Raw genomic sequence first — 27,158 nt, 5'->3', positions numbered from 1 at the left:
GATACTTGTCTACAGTCGAGCATTTCTGTGTCTAGCATATTTATGTTCAAACAGGCTCGTTACAAATTTAAGGTTTTTAATTTCCCATTTATTTTAGGGCTTCACTGTGGAAGATGAGTTGCTTAAGATATGCTTTTATACAACTGATAAAAACATACGGGACTTTTTGGTAAGTCAAGGTGACACTCATGTAGCTTCCATTTTTCATTTTGAGACAGCTTGTTATGTAGTCCAAGCTGGCCTCCCAACTTCTGCTCCTGGTATCTTAGCTTTCTGGAATTACAAGCATGCCTAGCTATGGTTTACATCATTATTAGATGACTTTGGTGAATTTTTTAAACTTTAAAATGAATAATTTTATATCTAGGAAAATCATTATTAAACTTGACATTCCTTTTTTTTCTCAAAGACTTATATGTTTTTATTTATATGAGTACACTATAGCTGTATTCAAACACACTGGAAGAGGGCGTCAGATTTCATTACAGATGGTTGTAAGCCACCATGTGGTTGCTGGGAATTGAACTCAGGACCTCTGAAAGAGCAGTCAGTGCTCTTAACCACTGAGCCATCTCTCCAGGCCAAACTTGACAATCCTTGTTTGTTTGTTTGTTTGTTTGGTTGGTTGGTTGGTTTGATTTTTGAAGAAAGAGTTTCTCTGTGTAACAGAGCCCTGGCTGTCCTGGAACTCACTACATAGATCAGGCTGGCCTCGAACTGACAGAGATCTGCTTGCCTCTGCCTGCCCAGGGCTGGGATTACCTGTGTCACCATGTCTAGTGCAATCCTTTTTTAATGATTGTGATTATTTTGGTATTTGACATTATGACAAAGGAAGATTTGTGTGAATATATATTAATGTAAAAGTGCAGATTACAAGATTGGAAAGTTAGCTCAGCTGATAACAGCTTCTACTGCCAACCCATCCTCCGATCTGTACACATATTCACGTGCACGCACACACACATGTACCTCCACACATTCACCACCCACATGTGCATACAACACATGCACAACTCACATATACATGCACCCCTATAGGCCTACCCTTACACACAAACATATGCCTCCCCCACACATAAACGTATACACACACACAAAAATAATTGGCTTAGCAGTTAAAAATACTGGCTGCAGTTCCAGACGACTTAGGTTGAGCTCCCAGCACCCACATGGTGGCTCACAGCCATCCATAACTCTACTTCCAGGGAATCTGACTTCTTCCAAATGACCTCCTCTGAATGTCATACACAGCAAGCATGCATGTGGTATACATATGTACATGTATCATACACAAAAATGAATAAATCTTAAGTTTACAATAATAACAATTGTGTGAAATAAATAAATAAATAAGCTTTGCAATGCAAGGCTGATTGTCCTGCTTCTGGGTTATGGTTACTATTAATCAGTAAGTAATTGTTATAACAAAATTCCTGATACCAGCTACTTAGAAGAGATTTACTTAAGAGTTTGGAAAGTTCAGAATGTCAATGGTGAGTACAGGCTCTGTGCCCAAGGTTCCTCCTCCTCACCTACAGCGATGGAAGATGTGCATCAGGAGTGAGCAAGTGCTTACATGCTTGAGCAGAAGGGCAGAAGAAGCCAGGCTTGCTGCCTTTATCAATCTCTCAGAACTCAGAAGGCTGCTGCCCCTCCACAGGACCTCCCACCAGACTCCCTCTTAGTGCCCCCACCACTTCTCATTATCACCACCCTGGGGACTAGACCTCCAACCACAGAAGGAGCTTTGGGGACACAAGTAAACCATCAAAATTAAAAGCTCAAGTCAGGAATGTTATAGTAACTTTTGTAAGATTAGGATTCAAACTTAGTTCCAAATTGATTAGCATTCCCTGTTTAACATTAGCTGAAACTCTGAACATGGAGTGAGGTTTTCAGACTGTGTGTCCTGTAGACTCAACAGAATTTAACAGGAAACAGTAGTCACTGATGCCCCACCTATATCCAGCAGTAAGAACCAGACCCTAGCCTTAGCATAAGTTACCCCTGATAACCATAACCACGCCCCAAAGTATCTGGGCTTGCATCCCAGCATGCAGTCCTGTGAAGCCACAACAAGCTGTGCACATTGCCAAGACAAACTGTAAGATGTGGTCTTTGCTCTAGAGCTCCCTGGGGACCAGCATGTCTGAAATCCCTCCTCTCCTCAGTTTCTTCCTATTCCTTGTCCCTCATCAACTACCTCCTACTGTTCTACTTTGGAGTTTTTTATTAGTCACTGTCCTCTAGACCCTTAGTTGAGGTGCCTGCTTCTACAAGAACCTTCTTTTTTAATATAATTTAGTCCATTTTTTAAAAAGATGTATTTAATTTATGTGAGTACACTGTTGCTGTCTTCAGACACACAAGAAGAGGGCATTAGATCACATTACAGATGGTTGTGAGCCACCATGTGGTTGCTGGGAATTGAACTCAGGACCTCTGGAACACAGTGCTCTTAACCACTGAGCCATCCCTCCAGCCCTACAAGAACCTTCCAGGACACACACTGGCTCTTCAGGTGATGAAAACCAAACTCCTGCTTGCAGACATTTAATGCTACTTAGAAACCACTTCATGTAACACTCTGGCAAAGTCTGACAGGAGAAGGTTTTGGGGTTTTTGTTGTTGTTCTTTATTTTTAGCAAAAATAACAAAGCAAAAGTAGCCACAGAGTTAGGGGAGAGAACTGCTAGGCTGCTAGTCACGGTGACAGACTTCATTCAGTTAGGTCTCTTTGCCTTACCAAAAAGAATATCTCAAGTTTTTTGTAAAAATCACTTATGTTGTAGTAGACCAAAGATGAGTAACTACATCCAACTAATGAGAAGTACAGAGGGTTTGGCAAGTGATCAACTGTTGTTCTTAACTACATTTATTATTCTGATCAAAATACTCATTGAAGCATAAGTGCATAAATCATTTAAAGTAAGATACAAAGAAGATGATGTGTACACTGCTCTTTCTTGCTGTGTGCATAAATTGTATAGCATATTAGAAACTGTATTTGGAACTGAACTGGCCCAAATGAGTCTTCAGAGCTGAAAAGAAAAAGGGAAGGGAAGGAGGGAAGGAGAAAGTTAGTAGAATATTACCTTACTTACATTACAGACCTCACCAGCAAATGAGTTTGTAGGACAACCACCTTCATACAGGAGGTGAGTCCTGGCTCCACCATTTGGTAACTGCCTGTTTGGGCAGATCACTCAATCCCCACCCCAGTCATCAATTTCCCTTTCCTAGAAATAAATATAATACAGGATTTGAGTGAGCTGTTGGCCTCAAGGTCCCTGGATTTCACTGAAAAGCTGGATTTTTTACCGCTAGACTCCATCTGACAGAGACACCCACATTCCCTCTCATGCTCCTCAACTTCCTTCTGGTATATTAGTGATGGAGCCATTATATGGTGTTACGATGCTGTCCATTTCTTTCCTTGAGTATCTGGAAGCCTCCAGAAGGTAAACCTAGTACCAACCAAGGAGAGACTGAAAGGGCTGAGATGCACCTGCAGAGCTCTGCCAGGTGAAGAGCAAGGCCACTGTTGTACAGAGAGCAAGCAAGGTCATTGGACAAGGCCGTCTCTGCAGAAGTTCCAGGGTGAAAGCAGAAGGTTGACCAAACCCATGAATGTGGTGTGGGTGAGCATCTGCCTGCCTGCCTACCCCATACACAAAGGTGCTGTTCTCCCTGTAGAGGGTAGTGATGTGGCTGCATGCCTCCTTCCTGCCCATCCACAGGATAAAAGAATGCAACCCCAAAGGATTCTTCTGTAGCTACTGACAAGCTACCCTGAATAATGTCTTTCATATGGTGATGCTTATCATGTTTGAGCTGTCTATAAACAGCCCCTAGGAAAATCAATCAAACAATTCTCTTCCTGCAGTGCTGGGACCAGAACTCAGCGCCTTATGCATGCTAGGCATGTGCTCTACCGACAGCTCCATGCCCTGCAAGGACCCATTACTTAAAATCAAGAAACCTACCTCTATGATGTTTGATTACATTAATTCATCTATGAAAAAAGAAGATGAAGACAAAACATTACTTTTATACTACTAAGTATTAACAGATATCAGAGTGTTGTAAGCAATAAGGCTGGTAGACTAGGTCATTGCTAGCCTTGAGTACTTTTTCAGAACTACCCAGAGATCCACTCCTGTCTCCCAGCTTCTAGCCAAGGCACTGGAAGAGTCCAGAATTGTAGGTACCTGAAGGCAGGGTTGCAGGCCAAGGCCTGTCCTCCTTGGCATGCTCTTTGGCACTTAGTGTGCATCAAGCTGCCATGAAAACTGGAGGAAGGACAGGAAAGTGGGAGGAGGTCTGGGACAGAGGGTGAGGCAGCAGTTCCCTGAGCTCACAGCAGGGAACTGTTGGTTCAAGCCATGCTGTGTAAGTCTTTCTGCTGATACCATTGACCAGTCTTTTGTGGGTATTCTTTAACAATCTCAGTATGCAGGTTTTTAAAATAGCAAAGCAGTTTTAAGCTGTGACTCAACACAGATGGGGCATACAGAAAGTAAGGATGAACTTGAAGGCTTACCCCAGACGACGGTCTTGGGCTCCTTCAGAGCAGGGTGTCTAACTCTGCAGGCGAAAGTGTCGTTCTCAGTGGGAGTAAATTTACCATGAGCCAGGATGTAGAAAAACCAGTCCTTGCTGAAGACCATATCTTCCATCTCCAAATTATCCATCTTCTGCCCATTCTTCAGCAGTTCAATTTCCATAACAGGCGGATTGAATTTCTTTACATAGCAGTTCAGGACGTTCGGCTCATCAAACTCTGGTGGGTGCAGTGTATAGAGTTCAACTGTGGGAGCTCCTGAGGGTCACACGGAAAGATAGATGACAACTGTAGCTCAGTCTGCACCAGGCACCATCTCACATCTGTTCCTCTGTTCCTCCCCTTTCCATTTTTACTCAGAACAAAGGATCTGCTTCCCTAAAAGGCTACCCACATTTTGAGAACTTAGTATCTTTCCTCAAAATACTATCTGCACCTTCTGTTTTTTCCTACCTGGCTTTTAGCAGTGTCTTCTGTTACTGGAGGATGTGCTGGATTTTTAAGAAGCTTTTATTGGAAACTCCCAAGAACTGTACCCATCCTTTCCCATAATAAAGCCCATGGCCCACCTAATTTCCAAAGGCCACATCTCATTCTGCACATCCTCCACAGCATCCACATCAAAGCCTGCAGCTCCTGTGTGCTGCTTCAGCTCCTCTCACTTTTCCTTCTTATTGTTGTCCCCTTTCTTTTTGCTTATTGCTCCTCCCTAGACTTCCCAACACATGTCTGACACAGTGCTGAGAGCTGAGCAATACACCCTCAGGCGGCAGATGTTAGTATTAGCTCCTCCCTAATGAGGTTCCTCTGCAAGTCAACCCAGGGTACGGTCCTATCAAATACAGTTTCTCTGTTCTGACCCAGAGTTTGCATTCCAAAACCAAGCCTCTGGTTTCATGAACTAGAAAACATACAAAATGTAAAATACCACAGAAGCTGGCAAAGCTGTAAGCGATTGAGTTGGGAAGGGTAAAGGCCAGGAGGGAGAAGTGAAGGACTTGATGGTTGACAGTGCACTCTGCTGGAAGTGAGGGAGCAGTGTGTGCGAGGGGAGGATGGACTTTCAGATGACCCCTGTCACTAAAGGTGTTGGGAATAACTACCATGTGCTATAGGGACATGGAAAGAAAATACTATAAACTCTTTCCATTGTTATTTGTGTGTGCACTCTCTCTCTCTCTCTCTCACACACACACATGTTCCCAAAGGTGTGCTTGTGAAGACACTGGACAATTTCCAGAAGACAATTTTCTCCTCCTTCTGTCGTGGGTTCCATGAACTCAGGTGGTCAGATTGCACTGCAAGTACTTTTAGCTGCTGAGCCATAACACCTTTGAATTCTGTTTCTGCTTCTCATCCAACATGACAAGAAGTACTACTGTGTAGAATATGCATATTTGATACCAAGGTATCACTAATGTATTTATCTACCTTCTAAAAAAAATGGTTTTCCTGAGTGTGTGTGTGTGTGTGTGTGTGCGCATGCGCGCACACGCATACACCGTAGCTCAAGTGTGGATTTAAGAGTCATCCACCAAAAGCAGGACCTGTGGGGAGCCAACAGAAGGTGGCTATCATACATGCAGCCATCTTGAGCCATATACCCTGACAAGAGACTTGTTTACAACAGCCTACAACAGCTGAGCACATTCTGATAACATCTTGTTTTAAATATCCAGGATCTTCCCTTGGGTGTGTGAGACTTAAAGGTGTGTGACTTAAAGGCATTACTTAAAGGTGTAATTTAGAGACAAGACTTAAAGGCATGACTTAAAGGCGTGACGTATAAATGAGACATATAAAAGGAGAGAGGCAGACAGAAGAAGGTAACTAGAATTAGAAACTTGGAACTTGGAACAGGGAAAGAAACTTAGAACTTGGAACTTGGAAAGAGGCTTTGAATTAGAACTTGGAAGGTAACTTGGAACTGGGAAAGAGACTAGCAACTTAAAACTAGGAATTAGGGACCTGAGACTTGGGACTTGGAACTTGAGACTAAGAACTAGGGACTTGGAGAGAAGAAGAGAGACTGAAGAATAAAAGGGATTGAATCACACTCTGTCTGGTCTCTATTGTTTGTGTCCATTCTCACTTTCTCTCCTGCTGAACCCTGACCCTCGGACCAGAACAGCTTGGGGCAGTGCAGGCTCTAACCATTTAGCCCCCAAGGCTTTTGGCAGTGCAGGTTCCAATATTGATAGATTGGTCCCTGACATTTTGGCCCCTAATGGGGCAGTGCGGTTCACGACAATAAAGAGCTTGAGATGAAGGATATTTCTTGGAGATACCTTGGTAGGGTACCATTCCCCCTTTTTAATGTTTTCAAGTTGACATTTAATGGTTCGATGCGCCCTTTCTACCATACCTTGGCCCTGTGAATTATATGGAATACCCGTTTTATGTAGTATTCCCAATTTTTCACAGAATTGGTGGAAACTGGAGCTTGTATAACCTGGGCCATTGTCAGTCTTTATCTGTTTAGGCACACCCAATACAGCAATTGTAGCAAGCATATGAGTGGTCACATGCTTGCTTGTTTCTCCAGATTGTAATGTCACATAAATGAAACCACTGTATGTATCTACACATACATGTATATATTTTTGCTTGCCAAATTTATTATAATGAGTAACATCCATTTGCCAGAGACTGTTTGGTATCAGTCCCTTTGGATTTACGCCCAAATGAGGAACTGGTAAACGTGTAACACATGATTGACATTGTTTAACAATTTGTCTAGCTTGTTCTCTGATATTTTTTAACATAATTTTTAAAGTTGGTGTAACTTTTCATGTACCTCATGAGCCTTTATGGCCTGATCCAAGTTAGATAGTGGATCTGATAAAGTCACTGCAGCTACATGAGTAGCTGGATCTGCCTTGGTGTTTCCCATAGAGATAGGACCTGGTAGCCCAGTGTGGGATCTCAGGTGTACTATAAAAAATTTACACTGTCTCCACAAAATTAATTGTTGGCAGTGTAAAAACAAATTGGCTGCATCTGAGAAATGTTTTATTTGTGCAGCAGTTTCTAGCAGAGGGCTAGATTGAGCTATATATGAGCTATCTGTATAAATATTAATGGTTTGATTTAGAAATGCTTGAAACACAGCAATAACAGCATGTAATTCAACCAATTGAGCTGACACATATAATGTAGCAAAGGAGATTACTTGATCTTCAAAGGCATAAACAGCTGTTCCTGATGAGGAACCATCAGTGAAAACTAGCAATGCTTCCTTGATAGGTGCATGTGCAGTATGAGATGGAAAAAACGAGTGCGTGGCGATTACAAAACTGAACCAATTTATCTTGTGGATAATGATTATCTAACCAGCAAATGAGGCACATGCAAAAGGCCAGACTTCAGAAATCTGCATAAGCCAGTCAACCTGATGCATTATATAGGGTTGTACTATTACATCAGGATCTTTACCAAAATATTTTTGACTGTTATCTCTGCCTAACATAATCATATCAGCTACAGCAATATAGTATGGATTAAGAACCTTCTTAGGGGATAAGGGGAGATGAACCCATAATATGGGTGAAGTTTGCCAAAAAACTGCAGTAGGAGTTAGTTTAGTGTTAAAAATAAGAAAATATAAAGGCTTAGAATAATTAATATAAGTTACAAATTGGGATGAAATAGTACTCTCTACCTTCTGTAAGGCGTTTCTACCATCCTCTGTTAGAGCCCTGTCAGACTTAGGGTCAGGATCCCCCTTGAGAATATCAAACAGAGGCTTCAATTCTCTGGTCGTGAGTTTCAAATGTGGTCGTAGCCAATTAATGTCTCCCAGTAGTTTTTGAAAATCATTAAGTGTCTTAAGGGAATCAGTCCTCAGTGTGGCCTTACTATTAAAAATACGTGGACCATTAATCTGTAATCCTAAATAAGTATATGGATCTTGTAATTGTACCTTTTCTGGTGCTATTTGTAACCCTGCAGTCTGTAAAGCTGTTCTAAGATCATTAAAGCACTAGAGTACCTGTTTTCCATCTTTTTCAGCTATTAAAATATCATCCATGAAATGAATCATGTAGATTTGCTTCCACATAGTTCTAACACCCTCTATGGCAGAAGCCACGAACTTTTGGCACAAGGTAGGACTGTTAGCCATACCCTGAGGCAAGACCTTCCATTGATATCTCTTCATAGATTCTTTAAAGTTTATAGAGGGAACACTGAAAGCAAAGCGCTTTCTGTCATTAGGATGCAAGGGGATAGTAAAAAAACAAAACAAAACAAAACAAAAAAACCAAAAAAAAAAAAAAAAACAGTCTTTTAAATCCATAACTATTTTATAATAACCTAAAGGTATGGCCACCGGTATGGGCAGCCCAGGTTGTAAGGCTCCCATCCTAATCATGGTTGCGTTAACAGCCTTCAAGTCTTGCAACAATCTCCACTTTCCTGACTTTTTCCTAATGACAAATATTGGGATATTCCAGGGAGAGTTACTCTCCTCTAAATGTCCTGCCTGTAATTGCTCCTGCACTAGCAATTGAGCAGCTTGTAATTTTTTGGTGGTTAGGGACTACTGATCCACCCAGACAGGTGAGTCCCTTTTCAGGTGATGGGATCTACACAATGACCCAGGGGTGGAGCTGAATCAGTAGCCCCCAAGCCTCTTCTTCCAGTGGTAACATAAACCTCAATAGAATGAATAATCCCTTCTTCACTTTTTCCTAATCCTTTCCCTGGGGAAAACCCAGAGTTTACCATTTGAGGCATGATTACTTCATTAGGGCTGCACATAATCAATCCTAAGTGGGATAACAGATCTCTGTCCCAGAGATTAATGGGGAGGTCCGGGATGACATAGGGTTGTGTATTCCCTGTATTACCTTCTTTATCTTTCCACATCAGCACCTTAGAGCTTTGTTGTGAATTTTTACTTTGGCCAATGCCCCTTAGATTGGTTAAGGTTGGGGTCAGAGGCCAGGTGGCAGGCCAATCACTTTGTTTTAGGATAGTCACATCAGCTCCTGTGTCAACCAAGCCTTGGAATGCCTTTCCATCCACTATAGTGTCATCATAGGTCTTTGTTTAACTATAGGCTGTACCCAGTATACATCAGAGGAACCAAAGCCTTGATCCCCTCTCTTAGGACTCTTAGATTTGTGATTAGTAGGGAACAATGGAAGTAACAATAGTTGAGTTATCCTCCTTCCTGTAGGAATGGTGACTATATTTTGTGCCATTATCTTAATCGCACCTTGATAAGCATTGTTTACAACTCCAGAAAAAATTTATAGTCCCTGCATAATAGTACTGCTTCTTCCCACTATCAGGCCAAACACATTTGGATAGAGCAGTCCAAACACTCCTGTGGGTAGGCATGAGGTCCCATTTCTGGGATTAATACTGTGTGGGTGGCAGAACTGAGGTCTAGTCCTGCGCTTCTTGGTGTTGCTCCACTAAGTTCTGAAAGGGATTGCTGTTTGCTGGTATGAAACTGACTGCTCCATAGCCCTGTTGTGGCTTTTGCTGGTTCAGGGCCTAGAGCTGGCCCCTGTTCCCATTTCCCTGATTATGGGAAAGGGTGTTTCCTTGTGCATCTCTTTTGGACCTACATTCACTAGCCCAATGCCTTCCATGTTTGCAAAGTGGGCAGAGCCCAGGCTGTTTTCTGGGCTGTCTCTGGCTTAACTCATTTTCTGCCTTACAATCTCTTGCAAAGTGTCTAGGCCTGCCACATTTAAAACAGGCCCTTTGGTTTCTACTTGCCAAAAAATCTCTTACTGATTGTCCTTGCATGGCAGCTGCCATAGCTAAGCCCTGTTGGTAGGAGGGACCTATGTCAGAACAGAGTCTGATATACCTTGTAAGGCCTATCTTTTTCCTGTAGGTTCTAATGGCTGCTTGGCAGGCAGGATTGGTATTTTCATATGCAAGTTGTTTCACATAATCTACATCTGCCTCTGCATTACCAAAAATTCTCCCTGCTGTTGTCATTAATCGATGAACAAAGTCAGAAAATCGTTCATCAGGTCCTTGTCTGACTGCTGTTAAGGATGCACCAGGATCTCCCTTTGCCAGGAGTTTATGCCAAGCCTTTATGGCTGCATTTTGAATTTGAGCAAATAAACCTGGGTCATATTGCATCAGGCTATCACTAGATGCAAATTGCCTTTCTCCTATTAAGGCATCAAAGGACCAACCATTGCCTGCCTGAATGTTTCTCCTAGCTGCTTCTTTACAATTCTCATGATACTCTGATTTCCAAATAAGATAGTCACCACCACTAAGAACTGCTCTAATTAACATATTCCAATCACCAGGAGTCAGCCCCTCCTCTGCAGCAAACTCTAAAATTGCAAGAGTAAAGGGAGCAGTGGCACCATATTGTGATACTGCATTTTTTAATTCCTTAATAATTTGAAAACTAAACCCTGTGTGATGTCTCCAAGCAACTCCTTAAGCATCTCTGGTCTAGGATACAGGAAAAGCCTCAGCCTTTCCCTCCTCTGGCTGATCTGTGGCTAAAATAAAGCTAGATGATGACTCCCTTTCCACCGCTCGCCCCTCTTCCAGTCTGAGGCCCTCTGGTGAGTGAACCCCGGATACCGCCAGACACATTCTGGGGGATCCATAGAACCCATAGCCAGCGCTAGCACTCCCCTTCTGCCTGTCGCCCCTCTTCTGGTCTGAGGCCTGCTGGTGAGTGCACCCCTGTTACCACCGCCAGACACATTCTGGGGGTCCCACAGATCCCACAACCAGCTTTAGGTAGAAAAAACCCACATACTACCCTGAGCTCATAGCTGGGTGCCCTGAGTGCTCAGAATCCAGCAGATACCCCCCCTGCCCCTGCCTGCTAGCACCCCCCTTCTGCCCATCTCCCGGGTCTGAGGCCTGAACCAGACCTCTGCCAGGTCTGCAGTTGTGTGGATTCCACCTGAGACATACTGGAAGGTCCACTCAACCCAGAGCCACAGAGGAACAACTGAACTCAGAGTGTCAGACAACATATCCTGAGATATCCAAGAGGAGACACTGCACCCAGAACAGCAGACAACTAGCTGGACTGCTACCTTGGAGGCACCATATCCTGAGGCATCCTAGAGATACCACTGTAATCAGTGCAGCTGGAAAAAATCACAGAGACATCTGGACCCCTAGAAGACCAAACACAAGCTAGATAACTAGAAAGACAGGCTTCAATCAGAGGCAGAAGTACAGGTAGCACTAGATTTAACCAGATGGCAAAAGGCAGGTGCAAGAACATAAGCAACAGAAACCAAAGTTACATGGCATCATCAGAACCCAGTTCCCCCATCATAGCAAGCCCTGAACACCCCCATCACACCAGAAAAGCAGGAATCAGAATTAAAATCACTTCTCATGATGATGATAGAGGACTTCAAGAAAGACATAAATAACACTCTCAAAGAACAGATAGAAACCCTTAAAGAGGAAACACAAAAATCCCTTAAGGAATTTCAAGAAAATGCAACCAAACGGGAGAAGGAATTAAACAAAACCATGCAGGATCTAAAAATGGAAGTAGAAACAATAAAGAAATCACAAAGGGACAATACCCTGGAGATAGAAAACTTAAAAAAAAAAACGATCAGGAGTCATAGACACAAGTATCACCAACAGAATACAAGAGATGGAAGAGAGAATCTCATGTGCAGAAGATACCATGGAAAACATTGACACAACTGTCAAAGAAAATGCAAAATACAAAAAGCTACTAACCCAAAATATACAAGAAATCCAAGACACAATGAGAAGGCCAAACCTAAGGATAATAGGAATAGATGAGGGGGAAGACTCCCAACTAAAAGGACCAGTAAATATCCTCAACAAAATTTTAGAGGAAAACTTCCCTAACCTAAAGAAAGAGCTGTCCATAAATATACAAGAAGCCCACAGAACTCCAAATAGTTTAGACCAGAAAAGAAATACTTCCTGCCACATAATAGTCAAAACATCAAATGTACAAAACAAAGAACAAATACTAAAAGCAGTAAGGGAAAAAGGCAAAGTAACATATAAAGGCAGACCTATAAGAATTACACCAGACTTCTCACCAGAGACCATAAAAGCCAGAAGATCCTGGACCGATATCATACAGACCCTAAAAGAACATAAATGTCAGCCCAGACTACTATACCCAGCAAAACTGTCAATCATTATTGATGGAGAAACCAAAATATTCCATGACAAATCCAAATTTACACAGCATCTCAACACAAACCCAGCACTTCAAAGGATAATTGGTGGAAAACCCCATCACAAGGAGGGAAACTACAACCTAGAAAAAGCAGGAAAGTAATCTTCCAAAAACCGTCAAAGAAGGTAGCTACACAAATATATCTCCACTGCCAATAACAAAAATAACAGGAAACAACACTCATTTTTCCTTAATATCTCTCAATATCAATGGACTCAATTCTCCAGTAAAAAGACATAGACTATCAGACTGGATATGTAAACAGGACTCAACATTTTGCTGCATTCAGGAAACGCACCTCTGTGGAAAGGACAGACACTACCTCAGAGTAAAAGGTTGGAAAACAATCTTCCAAGCAAATGGTCCCAAGAAACAAGCTGGAGTAGCGATTCTAATATCAAATAAAATCAGTTTTCAACCAGAAGTAATCAAAAAAGATAAAGAAGGACACTTCATATTCATCAAAGGAAAAATGTACCAAGAGGAACTCGCAATTCTCAACATCTATGCCCCAAATGTAAGGGCACCCACATACATAAAAGACACTTTACTAAAACTTAAAGCATACATTGCACCCTATACAATAATAGTAGGAGATTTCAATACCCCACTCTCAGCTATGGACAGGTCATGGAAACAGAAACTAAATCGAGACACAATGAAACTAACAGAAGTTATGAACCAATTGTACTTAACTGACATCTATAAAACATTTCATCCTAAAAAAAAAAAAAAAAGAAGAAGAATATACCTTCTTCTCAGCACCTCATGGTACCTTCTCCAAAATAGACCATATAATTGGTCACAAAACAGGCCTCAACAGATACAAAAAGATTGAAATAATCCCTAGTACCTTATCAGACCAACATGGATTAAGACTTGTCTTTGACATGGACAAAAACAACAGAAAGCCCACATACACTTGGCAACTGAACAATGCTCTACTCAATGATAACTTGGTCAAGGAAGAAATTAAGAAAGAAATTAAAGACTTTTTAGATTTAAATGAAAATGAGGACACATCATATCAAAACATGTGGGACTCATTGAAAGCAGTACTAAGAGGAAAAATCATAGCTCTAAGTGCTCACAAAAAGAAAGTGGAAAGAGCACACATTAACAACTTGACAGCAAACCTGAAAGCATTAGAACAAAAAGAAGAGGAGTAGACGGCAGGAAATAATCAAACTCAGGGCTGAAATCAACCAAATCGAAACAAAAAGAACTATACAAAATATCAACAAAACCAGGAGCTGGTTCTTTGAGAAAATCAACAAGATAGACAAACCCTTAGCCAGACTAACCAAAGGGTGCAGAGACAGCATTCAAATTAATAAAATCAGAACTGAAAAGGGAGATATAACAACAGAAACAGAGGAAATTAAAAAAATTATCAGATCCTACTACAAAGGCCTATACTCAACAAAATTGGAAAATCTGGAGGAAATGGACAATTTTCTAGATAGATACCAGGTACCAAAGTTAAACGAGGAGCAGATAAACCATCTAAACAGTCCCATAATGCCTAAAGAAATAGACACAGTCATTAAAAATCTTCCCACCAAAAAATGTCCGGGGCCAGATGGTTTCAGTGCAGAATTCTTTCAGACCTTCAAGGAAGTCCTAATACCAATCCTCTTCAAGCTATTCCATCAAATAGAAACAGAAGGAACACTACCCAATTCATTCTATGAAGCTACCATTACACTCATACCTAAACCACAGAAAGACCCAACAAAGAAAGAGAACTACAGACCAATCTCTCTTATGAATATTGATGCAAAAATACTCAATAAAATTCTCGCAAACCGAATCCAACAACACATCAAAACAATTATCCATCAAGATCAAGTAGGCTTTATCCCAGGAATGCAGGGATGGTTCAATGTTCGGAAATCCATCAATGTAATCCACTACATAAATAAACTCAAAGAGAAAAACCACATGGTCATCTCACTAGACGCTGAGAAAGCATTTGACAAAATTCAACATCCCTTCATGTTAAAAGTCTTGGAAAGATCAGGAATTCAAGGCCCATATCTAAAGATAGTAAAAGCAATATACAGCAAGCCAGTAGCCAACATCAAACTAAATGGAGAGAAACTTGAAGCAATCCCACTAAGATCAGGGACTAGGCAAGGCTGCCCACTCTCACCTTACCTATTCAATATAGTACTGGAAGTCTTAGCTAGAGCAATTAGACAACAAAAGGAAGTCAAAGGGATACAGATAGGAAAGGAAGAAGTCAAAATTTCACTATTTGCATATGATATGATAGTATACTTAAGTGAACCTAAAACCTCCACCAGAGAACTCCTAAACCTGATAAACAACTTTAGCAATGTGGCTGGATATAAAATCAACTCAAACCAATCAGTAGCCTTCCTCTACTCAAAGGATAAACAGGCAGAGAAAGAAATTAGGGAAATGACACCCTTCACAATAGCCACAAATAAAATAAATTATCTTGGAGTGAATCTAACAAAGCAAGTGAAAGATCTATATGACAAGAACTTCAAGTCTCTGAAGAAAGAAATTGAAGAAGATCTCAGAAGATGGAAAGATCTCCCATGCTCCTGGATTGGCAGGATTAACTTAGTAAAAATGGCTATCCAGCCAAAAGCAATCTACAGATTCAATGCAATACCCATCAAAATTCCAAATCAATTCTTCATAGAGATAGAAAGAGCAATTTACAAATTCATTTGGAATAACAAAAAACCTAGGATAGCGAGAACTATTCTCAACAATAAAAGAACCTCTGGAGGAATCACCATTCCGGACCTTAAACTGTACTACAGAGCAGTAGTGATAAAAACTATTGGTATTGGTACAGAGACAGACAGGATGATCAATGGAATAGAATTGAAGACCCAGAAATGAACCCGCACACCCATGGTCACTTGATCTTTGACAAGGGAGCTAAATCCATCCAGTGGAAAAAGGACAGCATTTTCAACAAGTGGTGCTGGCTCAACTGGAGGTCAACATGTAGAAGAATGCAAATTAATCCATTCTTATCCCCTTGCACAAAGCTCAACTCCAAGTGGATAAAGGACCTTCACCTAAAGCCAGATACACTGAAACTATTAGAAGAGAAGTTGGGGAAGACCCTCGAATACCTAGGCACAGGGGAAAAGTTCCTGAACAGAACACCAATGGCTTATGCTCTAAGATTAAGAATCGACAAATGGGACCTCATCAAATTGCAAAGCTTCTGTAAGGCAAAGGTCACTGTCAACAAGACAAAACGGCAACCAACAGATTGGGAAAAGATCATTACCAATTCTACATCCGATAGGGGGCTAATATTGAATATTTACAAAGAACTCAAGAAATTAGACGCCAAGCAACAAAATACCCCCATTAAAAAATGGGGTACAGAGCTAAACAAAGAATTCTCAACTGAGGAAACTCGAATGGCCGAGAAGCACCTTAAGAAATGCTCAACACGGTCTGGGCCAGAGCACTGAGCAGATCTTGGGTGGCAGCTCTGCCCCCAACATCCAAGAACCCAGAGGAAGCAGGGATCCCAGGTGCTCGAACTCAGGCAGTATCTTAGGTAAGCAGACAGCAGAGCCCTCCCTAAACAGGGAGTAACTGGGAACCAAAAGGACCCAGGAAGTCACTCCGGCTCGGAACACTGGTTCCTTCCTGTCTGGGCCAGAGCACTGAGCAGATCTTGGGTGGCAGCTCTGCCCCCAACATCCAAGAACCCAGAGGAAACAGGGATCCCAGGCACTGGAACTCAGGCAGTATCCTAGGTAAGCAGACAGCAGGGCCTGCCCTAAACAGGGAGTAACTGGGAACCAAAAGGACCCAGGAAGTCACTCCCGGCCTGGAACACTGGTTCCTTCTGGTCTGGGCCAGAACACTGAGCAGATCTTGGGTGGCAGCTCTGCCCCCAATATCCAAGAACCCAGAGGAAGCAGGGATCCCAGGTGCTCGAACTCAGGCAGTATCTTAGGTAAGCAGACAGCAGGGCCTGCCCTAAACAGGGAGTAACTGGGAACCAAAAGGACCCAGGAAGTCACTCCTGGCCTGGAACACTGGTTCCTTCCTGTCTGGGCCAGAGCACTGAGCAGATCTTGGGTGGCAGCTCTGCCCCCAACATCCAAGAACCCAGAGGAAACAGGGATCCCAGGTGCTCGAACTCAGGCAGTATCTTAGGTAAGCAGACAGCAGGGCCTGCCCTAAACAGGGAGTAACTGGGAACCAAAAGGACCCAGGAAGTTACTCCAGCTCAGAACACTGGTTCCTTCCGGTCTGGGCCAGAGCACTGAGCAGATCTTGGGTGGCAGCTCTGTCCCCAACCTCCAAGAACCCAGAGGAAGCAGGGATCCCAGGCGCTCTAATTTGGACAGTGTCTTAGAAACTAGTTCTCAGATCTGAGGCCTAGATCAGACCTCTGCCAGGTCTGCTGTTGTGTGGACCCCGGATTCCACCTGAGACATACTGGAAGTTCCACTCAATCCAGATCCACAGAGGAACAAATGAACTCAGAGCTTCAGACAACGTATCCTGAGATATTCTAGAGGATACACTGCACCCAGAACAGCAGACACCTAGCTGGACTACTACCTTGGAGGAACCATATCCTGAGGCATCCTAGAGGTACCACTATAATCAGTGCAGCTGGAAAAGATCACAGAGACATCTGGACCCCTAGGAGATCAGACACAAGCTAGATAACTAGAAAGACAGGCTTCAGTCAGAGACAGCAAGTACAGGCAGCACTAGAGTTAACCAGATGGCAAAAGGCAAGAGCAAGAATGTAAGCAACAGAAACCAAAGTTACATGGCATCATCAGAACCCAGCTCCCCCATCAGAGCAAGCCCTGAACACCCCATCACACCAGAAAAGCAGGAATCAGAATTAAAATCACTTCTCATGATGATGAGAGAGGGCTTTAAGAAAGACATAAATAACACTCTCAAAGAACTTAAGGAGAGCACTGGTAGACAGATAGAAACCCTTAAAGAGGAAACACAAAAATCCCTTAAGGAATTTCAAGAAAATGCAACCAAACGGGAAAAGGAATTAAACAGAACCATGCAGGATCTAAAAATGGAAGTAGAAACAATAAAGAAATCACAAAGGGACAATACCCTGGAGATAGAAAACCTAAAAAAATGATCAGGAGTCATAGACACAAGTATCACCAACAGAATACAAGAGATGGAAGAGAGAATCTCATGTGCAGAAGATACCATGGAAAACATTGACACAACTGTCAAAGAAAATGCAAAATACAAAAAGCTACTAACCCAAAATATACAAGAAATCCAAGACACAATGAGAAGGCCAAACCTAAGGATAATAGGTATAGATGAGGGGGAAGACTCCCAACTAAAAGGACCAGTAAATATCCTCAACAAAATTTTAGAGGAAAACTTCCCTAACCTAAAGAAAGAGATGTCCATAAATATACAAGAAGCTTACAGAACTCCAAATAGTTTAGACCAGAAAAGAAATACTTGCCGCCACATAATAGTCAAAACATCAAATGTACAAAACAAAGAACAAATACTAAAAGCAGTAAGGGAAAAAGGCAAAGTAACATATAAAGGCAGACCTATAAGAATTACACCAGACTTCTCACCAGAGACCATAAAAGCCAGAAGATCCTGGACCGATATCATACAGACCCTAAGAGAATACAAATGCCAGCCCAGACTACTATACCCAGCAAAACTGTCAATCATTATTGATGGAGAAACCAAAATATTCCATGACAAATCCAAATTTACACAGTATCTCAACACAAATCCAGCACTTCAAAGAATAATTGGTGGAAAACTCCAACACAAGGAGGGAAACTACAACCTAGAAAAAGCAAGAAAGTAATCTTCCAAAAACCCCAAAAGAAGAGAGTTACACAAACATATCTCCACGGATGTTAGCCCAAAAGCTTGGACTATCGAAGACTCAACCCACAGACCACATGAAGCTCATGAAGAAGGAAGACCAAGAGGGGATGCCTCAGTTCTACTTAGAACGAGAAATAAAAATGCTCAAGGGAGCAAATAGGGAAACAAAACATGGAACAGAAACTGAAGGAGGGGCCATCAGGAGACCTTTCCACCTGGGTATTCACCCCATGTACAGCCACCTAATCTAAACACTGTTGTGGATGGCTGGAAGTGCATAATGTGAGGAACATGATATAGCTGTCTCCTTAGAGGTCAGCCAAAGACTAAAACGCTCAGAGGACAATGTTCACAATTAACCACTGATATGATCAGGGGTTTCCCAATGGAGAACTTAGTGAGAGGACTGAAGGAGCAGAAAGGGTTATTGACCCCAGGTGGAAAGCAACAATACCAAACAACCAGAGCCCCCCAGGGTCTAAACCACCAGCCTTGGAACACATAGGGAGGGACCCAAGACTCCAGAGGTATATGTAGGGGAGGATGGCCCTGTCAGACATAGGTGGGAGAGGAGTTTCTTGGTCCCATAAAAAAAATGAATGAAAAATGAATGAATGAACACACAGTGGGGGGGGGATGTGAGGGCGGGGAGGGGATAGTGAGGGGGGTAGGTGTGGTCACTGCCTCATAGAAGCATGAGGAGGGGGATGGGATAGGTTTCTGGGTGGTGGGAGGAAGTAGGCTAAGGGGATAAAATCTGAAACGTAAATACTACAACCAATTTTAAGAAGCGGGAAAAAAAAAGTCTTCAGAACCAACATCTTTAAAAAAAAAAAAAATGTCAGCGCCCTGGGGGTGGAAATTTTTTTTTTCTTGATACTAAAACTTGTTCTGAGAATTGTATATTGCAGAATACACAGCCTTGGTGTATCTACTCATCAAGCATACTGAGCAGACCTGCCCAAACCTCTGATGTCCTGGAATTCCATCTGGATTCAGTGAAGATACAGCATCAGAGGCTTATCAACTTACTCTCCCCCCCACCCCTCTCCTAAAATCTCAACGCCCTTAATCAGCTTGAAGAAGTTAAAGAAGAGTCAGCGCCCCTATTCCCTGAGCTTGGGGACTAATGTGGTTAATAATGGTCTGTCTTTCTAGGGACAAGTAGTGGTTTTGTTGGAACAGGGGGGATTAGCTAGGACTTACTGCATAGCCATAACCTACTGGTAGAAATCTGTATACTTATTATCAAGATGAAGTTATAAATTCTTAAATGGTACAAAATTTACTTTGATCTCAAATTTAAGGTTTTCATTGGTACGAGCCTCTTATTAATATAAAAATGAGATGAATATTGATACACTCATGGGCATTGTGCCTGTATAACACATTTAGGAATACAATGCCTAGACCCAGCCCTTTTTTAACTGATTTGGGATGGTTAACCTATGAGTTAAGGGACTATAGCAAATTCATATTTTTGAGTTTATTGTTAGGGTGCTTTAGATATTTTACTTAGAAATAGCTGAGAGGAGTTAACAGAAAACAGTCCAGGTTACCTTACATGGATAGTTGGTTTTCAAAACATCAGAAGTCCATAGAACTGATGCTACAAATATTTATATATTAATGTTCATATTGATTAGAGACCTGTCTGCTCCTGACAGCTTCCTGTCGTGGATTCTAAGAAGAAATTGAGCATCCTTGGAGTTACTCCAGTTGTGTGGTAACAGCCACTAGGCAAGAATTGCCTCTCTCCATCTACAGACAAATTACTGTCCAGAAAACGACACACATGCAGAATAGTCGACTGATTATATCTGCCTAGACAGAGTAATCAGTCCTTAATAATCCTGCATCACCAAGGTCTGTCAGATGATTCTGGGCCAGAAGGCTGAAGATTTGATGCTCCAACATTCGGTAGTATATGGGCTTTTCAGGTGTTCAAAGGTCTCTATAAATTGGCTAAGTTTTAGAAGCTATGCTTTGTGCTTCCCACAATTATAGTTAACTCAGTCATTCTGGATTTCTGACGGGGTTGAAAACTTATAGCTATTTACCGTAAGAGAAAAGATTTGAGTGGATGGTAGTCAGCTGACATTCATCCTAAAGCCAGGTTCAGAACTAAATGTTTTAGTTAGGATAGATGACAGAGGTGCTGGTTAGTCAACAAAATGATGGACTGGGTATTAGGACTATCTTGTACCTCACTGGTACAAATTGGCATAATTATGCTCTAATTGTATTTTGAGAGAAAAGTTTCATTTTAACAGGAAGGGTGATGTGTAGGAGGAGCTAAGGTAGGAGGAGTACTGAGAGCAAGAAAAGGAGTAAGAAGAGGAGGAGAAGAAGGATAGGAGAAGCTAGGTGATGAAAGAGAGAAAGAGGGGGGAGACAGGGAGGCAGATATTCATGTATCTCCACCAGTCAAAGATAGTTGTTATAGCTAGGTCGGTCAGTGGGTTACACCTCTGATTGAACAATTCCAAACTTATAACGCTTATGATTAACATTATTTTTAAAAAAATGTATAAATGCAAAAAGGAAAAGGGGGCATGTGATAGGGGATTTCTAAGGGGGGTGGGGGGAATGGGGAAAGGGGATGGCATCTGAAGTGTAAATAAAATATCTAATTAAAAAAAAAAGAAATGCTCAACATCCTTAGTCATCAGGGAAATGCAAATCAAAACAACACTGAGATACCACCTCACACCAGTCAGAATGGCTAAGATCAAAAACTCAGGTGATAGTAGATGCTGGTGAGGATGTGAAGAAAGAGGAACATTCCTGCATTGTTGGTGGGGTTGCAAGCTGGTACAACCACTTTGGAAGTCAGTCTGGCGGTTCCTCAGAAAATTGGATATAGCACTACCTGAGGACCCAGCTATACCACTCCTGGGCATATACCCAGAAAATGCCCCAAGAAATAACAAAGACATATGCTCTACTATGTTCATAGCAGCCTTATTTATTATAATAGCCAGAAGCTGGAAAGAACCCAGATGCCCTTCAACAGAGGAATGGATACAAAAAATGTGGTACATTTACACAATGGAATATTACTCAGCTATTAAAAATAATGAATTTGAGAAATTCTTAGGTAAATGGATGGAACTAGAAAATATCATCCTGAGTGAGGTAACCCAATCACAAAAGAACACACATGGTATTTACTCACTGATAAGCGGAGATTAGCCCAAAAATTTGAAACAACAAAGATTCAACTACCAGACAACATGAAGCTCATGAAGAAGAAAGAACAAGTGAGGATGCCTAGGTCTTTCTTAGAAGGAGTAACTAAATACCCAAGGGAGCAAATATGGAGACAAAGTGTGGGACAGAATCTGAAGGGGGCGTTGTAGGAAGACCATTCCATCTGGGTATTCATTCCATGGGCAGTCACCAAAAATAGACGCTGATAGGGATGTCAGGATGGGAAAGCTGACAGCAGCCTGATAAGGCTGTCTCCTTAGAGGTCCCCCAGAGTCGGACATACCCAGAGACAGATACCCACAGCTATCCATTAATCTGATCAAAAGTTCCCAATGGAGGAGTTAGAGAGTAAATTGAAGGAACCTTAAGGGCTGGTGGCCCCGTGAGGAGAGCAACAATACCAACCAGCCAGAGCTCCCCAGGGTCTAAACCACCAGCCTAGGAGCACATATGGAGAGACACATGACTCCAGCTGCATATGTAGGGGAGAAAGGCCTTGTTGGGCATAGGTGGGAGACAAAGTCATTGGTACCCTGAAGGCTGAGCACTGAGGGGGGGGGAATCTGAGGGTGGGGAGGGGGCTAGGGGTAGGTGGGTAAACACCTTCATAGAAGCAGGAGGAGGGGGGATGGGATAAGGGGTTCCTGGGTGGTGGGGGAAATATGGAAAGGGGATAAAATTTGTAATGTAAATATTATATCCAATAAAAGAGGGGAAAAAATAGAAAAGCGGTTAGAACCAACATTCTTAGTAAAATGTTAGCCCTCTTTAAAAAAAAAAACTATCTTGATACTAAAATTTGTTTTGAGAATTGTATATTGCAGAATGATCAGCCTTGGTGTATCTACTCAACAAGCAAGCTGGGCAGACCTGCTCAAACCTCTGAGGTCCGGGAATTCCATCTGGAGGCAGTGAAGACACAGCATCAGAGGATTGTCAATTTGTTCTCCCCCCCCCACTCCTCTTCTAATATCTCAATGCTCATAATCAGCTTGAAGAAGCTAATGATGAGTCAGTGCCCCTATTCCCTGGGCTTGGGGACTAAGGTGGTAAATGTTGGGCTGTCTCTCTAGGGAAAAGTAGTGGTTTTGTCGGAATAGAGAGGATTAGCTAGGGTTTATTGCATAGCCATAACCTATTAGTAGAAATCTGTATAATTAATATCAAGATGAAGATATAAATTCTTAAATGGCTCTAATTTACTTTGTTTACAAATTTTAAGGATTTCATTGGCATGAGCTTCTTAGTGATATAAGAGTGAGATGAATATTGTTACTCTCATAGGCATTGTACCAGTATAACACATTTAGGAATACAAAGCTTAGACCCAGTCCTTCTTTAACTTTTCTTTAACTGATTTGAGATGGTCAGCCTGTGAGTTAAGGGACTATAGCAAATTCATGACTTGGAGTTTATTATAAGGGTGTTCTCTATGTTTTATTTAGAAATAGCTGAGTGGAGGCAACAGTCCAGATTACCTTACATGGATAGCTGGTTTTCAAAACATCAGAAATCCTTAGAATTGACATGACAAACATTTCAGTATTAATGTTCATTTTCATTAGAGACATGTCTGCTCCGGACAGCTTCCTATATTGAATTCTAAGAAGAAATTGAGCATCCTTGGAGTTGCTCCAGTTGTGGTGAGACAGCCACTAGGCAAGAATTGCCACTTTTCTTCTACAGACAAATTACTGTCCAGAAAAGGACACACTTGCAGAATAGTCGACTGATTATATCTGCCTAGACAGAGTAATCAGCCCTTAATAATTCTGCAGCACTAAGGTCTGTCAGATGATCCTGGGCCAGAAGGCAGAAGAACAGATGCTCCAACGTTTTGAAGTAGAGCGAGTGTCCAGGTGTTCAGAGGTCTCTATAAATTGGCTAAGTTTTAGAAACTATGATTTGTGCTTCCCACAATTATAGTTAACTCAGTCATTCTGGATTTCTGATGGGGTTGAAAACATATAGCTATTGACCTTAAGAGAAAAGATTTGAGTGGATGGTCATCAGCTGACATTCATCCTAAAGCCAGGTTCAGAACTAAATGTTTTAGTTAGAATAGATGACAGAGGAGCTGGTTAGTCAACAAAAGGATGGACTAGGTATTAGGACTATCCTGTACCTCACTGGTACAAATTGGCATAATTATGCTCTAATTGTATTTTGAGAGAAAAGTTTCATTTTAACAGGAAGGGTGATGTGTAGGAGGAGCTAAGGTAGGAGGAGTACTGAGAGGAAGAAAAGGAGTAAGAAGAGGAGAAGAAGAAGGAGAGGAGAAGCTAGGTGATGAAAGAGAGAAAGAGGGGGGAGACAGGGAGGCAGATATTCATGTATCTCCACCAGTCAAAGATAGTTGTTATATCTAGGTTGGTCAGTGGGTTACACCTCTGATTGAACAATTCCAAACTTATAAAGCCTATGATTAACATTATTTTAGAAAAATGTATAAATGCAAAAAGGAAAAGGGGGCATGGGATAGGGGTTTCCTAAGTGGGGTGGGAGGGAATGGGGATAGGGGATGCCATCTGAAGTGTAAATAAAATATCTACTAAAAAAAAAAGCTAGATGATAGAGGCTGCCTTTGGACTCTGGATTGAGGAATGCAAGGAGCCAGGGGATTTTCAGTTTACCTCTCAAGACATCTTCCCTGTCTTTAATTTTTGTAGCTGTTTAATTATGTCCTGATACTCTTTTTCTAAATCTATTTGTTGTTTTAAAAAAGATATTTTTCCTGTAACTCCCTTATGGGATCTATAATCACCATCTCCACTGCAGAAGCATTTGGAGGCAGAGGTGCAGTCGGGGGATATTGGGAAGAGGGCCATTCAGGGTCATAATGTTCGGGTGCCTCTTCCTCTAGGTCAGCACAATCTGGCTCTGACAAATTGTCATCATCCTTTGGTTGTATTTTAGATTCTAATTTTGTATAAATATTATTCTTTTTATTTTGAACATGAAAGACAGCATTCTGGCAATGAAGCAAAAGCAGACAATTAAGACACATAAGCAGTAAACAGCAAAATAAAAACAGAGTTGAGTTCAGGCTGACTTATTTCTTGCCCCATTTTCATTAGCATGACTTACCTTTTTAGATTCGGCAGATTCCCAAGGTGATCACCATTGTTTCACTTCTGAATTTTTGGCAGATCCTTCTTCTAGTAATGTCCCTCACTGGGTCGCTCGTTCTTGCTGCCCCACATTGGGTGCCAAAGTGTTGGGGACCACTGCTAAATGTTGGAACCCACACTGCCCCAAGCTTGGGGGCTAAATTGTCCCAGTTCGTTCTGCTGCTCCTGTCCAAGGGTCAGGGTTCAGCAAGAAAGACAGTGAGGACTGACACAAATAATGGAGTCCAGACAGAGTGTGATTCAGCCCCGATTATTCTCATATCTCTCTCTCCTCCAGTCTCTCTTCTTCTCTCTTTCGAAGTCCCAAGTTCTAAGTCCTAGTTCCTAGTTCCTAGTTCCTACTTCCTACTTCCTCTCTCCAAGTACCTACTTCCAAGTGCCTAGTCCAAAGTCCCAAGTTCCTCATTCCTAGTTCCTACTTCCTAAGTTCCAAGTTCCAAGTGCCTTTCTTCTGTCTGCTTCTGGCTCTTTATAAGTCTCACTTCTTAGGTCACGCCTTTAAGTCACACCTTTAAATCACGCCTTGAAGTCTCTTCTCTAAGTCACACCTTTAAGTCTCACACAGTCAATGGAAAATCTGGGTATATAAAACAAGATGTTATCAGAGTGTGCTGAGCTGTTGTAGGCTGTTGAAAACAAGTCTCTTGTCAGGGTATATGGCTCCAGATGGCTGCAAGGATGATAGCTGCCTTCTGTTGGCTCCCCACAACCCATGAAAGGCATAGGGTGAGGAAGATCTGAGAACTGTGGCCAGCTAGAGTGAGGGTCTCAGTAAAGCTTTGAATTCTTTTTACCCTGAAAAGTTAAAGTAAAGATAAGAAACAGATTTCCTTGCATTTAAGATTTTGGTAACAAGAACATGCTAAATGCCACAGAGGTCAGTGCCCAGGTTCATCCTGCCTGGAATCCTCTGGGCAAAAGCCATCTCTTCCAAAGTTAAGAACACTGTTGGGCTGGGTTTAAATCTTGGCTCTGCAATATTTCTCCCTCCAGGACTTTGGGAGTTACTACTTGTCCTCAAGAGTCTTGGTAAGCACACTGAAATAATCCTTACCCCAGAGCTCACAACCTCCTTGACTTCAGACAAAGTCTCAGATTTTTCAAAACTGAAAGCAGAGGCTCTAAGAAAGAACCAGGCAGCCTGCCAAAAAGGGCACTCTGTGTGAGGTACCAAGGGTCCAAGGCATCCCAGACTGCTTCACAGATTATGACCCAGGAAGGCCTAGGCACTTGTAGAAACAAATAGAGGTTACAGCCCAAAGGCCTGCATTACCACAGATGGCAGAGATCAGCCTTAATTCCAGCCCCGACTACCATTAGTCTATTGTGGGAATAAGTTAGTTTAAGTCTTGATGCCTCCTCTAGTTCCCTGTCTTAAGACACAAGGAACCATAACACTTACATCGTAGACATACTTTCAGACTTATGAAGCACACAAGGTTGTCAGTATTCTAGTAAGCTATTATACCCAGCGGCCTTTATGGTTATTACTAAAAGCAACATTAATAATACGAAGTTAATGGTCAGAAAGCGGAAACATTGCAGAGTCTGGGAACCACACCCATTTCTCTTCAGCTCCATTGGATCCTAGGCGCTCTGCAAGTGCAAAGGAAGCTGCCCCTCTGCAGTCTGACTTGCCCTATCCTGGCACAGCTTCCCTGAGCCCATAGGCCTCCATCCCACACTTTCCAGGCAGCTCTACACTCCTGCTGTGCTCAGGGAGCCTAGGGGCTCCAGGAGGCAGAGAAGCAAAGGAGAAGCCTTCCCCACCTCCAGCACTGACAGTCCCCACACTCTCAAACAGCCACATCTACCCTGTAGTCTCAAAACAGTAAGAACAGGCAGCCAGACATCCACCCCTTTCCCTAGAAATGAAGCCCTGGCCAATACCTTCGGGAGAAACAACTAAGGAGAAATCATAATTTAATGCCAATAGAAGGGGAAGAGGCACTCACTCCTAGTATAAGCATGCAAGCCAGTCAGTGAGACAAGCACCAGAAAGATCAGGGTCACCCAGCAAGCCATCTTGAGCTGGTCTTGAGGACTGAAATGAGAGCCAGCCTGGGCATGCACTCTTATATAGTCCCTGAGCTGGCAGCCAATCCAAAATCATATCTGGAGGCCATCACCAGTCTAGTTGGTGATGCAGAACTAGGTTACAGAGGGACTTTCCCGCTTTCAGTTTTAT

The 27,158-nt window shown here is 42.2% G+C and overlaps 2 protein-coding genes across 4 annotated transcripts in view; one reads left to right on the top strand and one right to left on the bottom strand.

The window, feature by feature from the left end:
• The window catches only part of LOC117704596 (spatacsin-like), a 70,660-nt gene that overhangs the window by 10,341 nt on the left and 33,161 nt on the right, over positions 1-27,158 (top strand). For 2 of the 3 annotated variants that reach the window (XM_076929637.1, XM_034496806.2), the window contains exon 6: positions 98-1,384. The exons of the other annotated variant lie outside the window; for it this stretch is intronic. The gene's annotated coding sequence lies outside the window, so the exon portion shown is untranslated. Of the gene's footprint in view, positions 1-97; positions 1,385-27,158 lie in introns of those variants that run through there. 3 annotated transcript variants of the gene reach the window in all.
• On the bottom strand, positions 2,858-27,001 carry LOC143441408 (beta-2-microglobulin-like). The gene is made up of 4 exons (XM_076929638.1): positions 26,926-27,001; positions 4,547-4,825; positions 3,990-4,018; positions 2,858-3,044 (listed from the first exon to the last, which is right to left on the bottom strand). Exons 1-3 carry the CDS (start codon positions 26,993-26,995, stop codon positions 4,005-4,007), a joined length of 363 nt encoding a protein of 120 aa, XP_076785753.1. The 5' UTR covers positions 26,996-27,001; the 3' UTR covers positions 2,858-3,044; positions 3,990-4,004.

Source organism: Arvicanthis niloticus, chromosome 2, assembly GCF_011762505.2.
Source record: "Arvicanthis niloticus isolate mArvNil1 chromosome 2, mArvNil1.pat.X, whole genome shotgun sequence".
Classification (NCBI taxonomy): Eukaryota; Metazoa; Chordata; class Mammalia; order Rodentia; family Muridae; genus Arvicanthis; species Arvicanthis niloticus.
The sequence above is the reverse complement of the archived record's forward strand: the minus strand, read 5'-3'. Positions and strand labels throughout refer to the sequence as shown.

Coding starts and splice junctions, on each gene's coding strand:
- LOC143441408 (XM_076929638.1), bottom strand. CDS start 26,995: ATGGCTTGCTGGGTGACCCTGATCTTTCTGGTGCTTGTCTCACTGACT. Junction 4,826..26,925: donor CTTGCATGCTTATACTAGGA/GTGAGTGCCTCT, acceptor TGTGACCCTCAG/GAGCTCCCACAGTTGAACTC.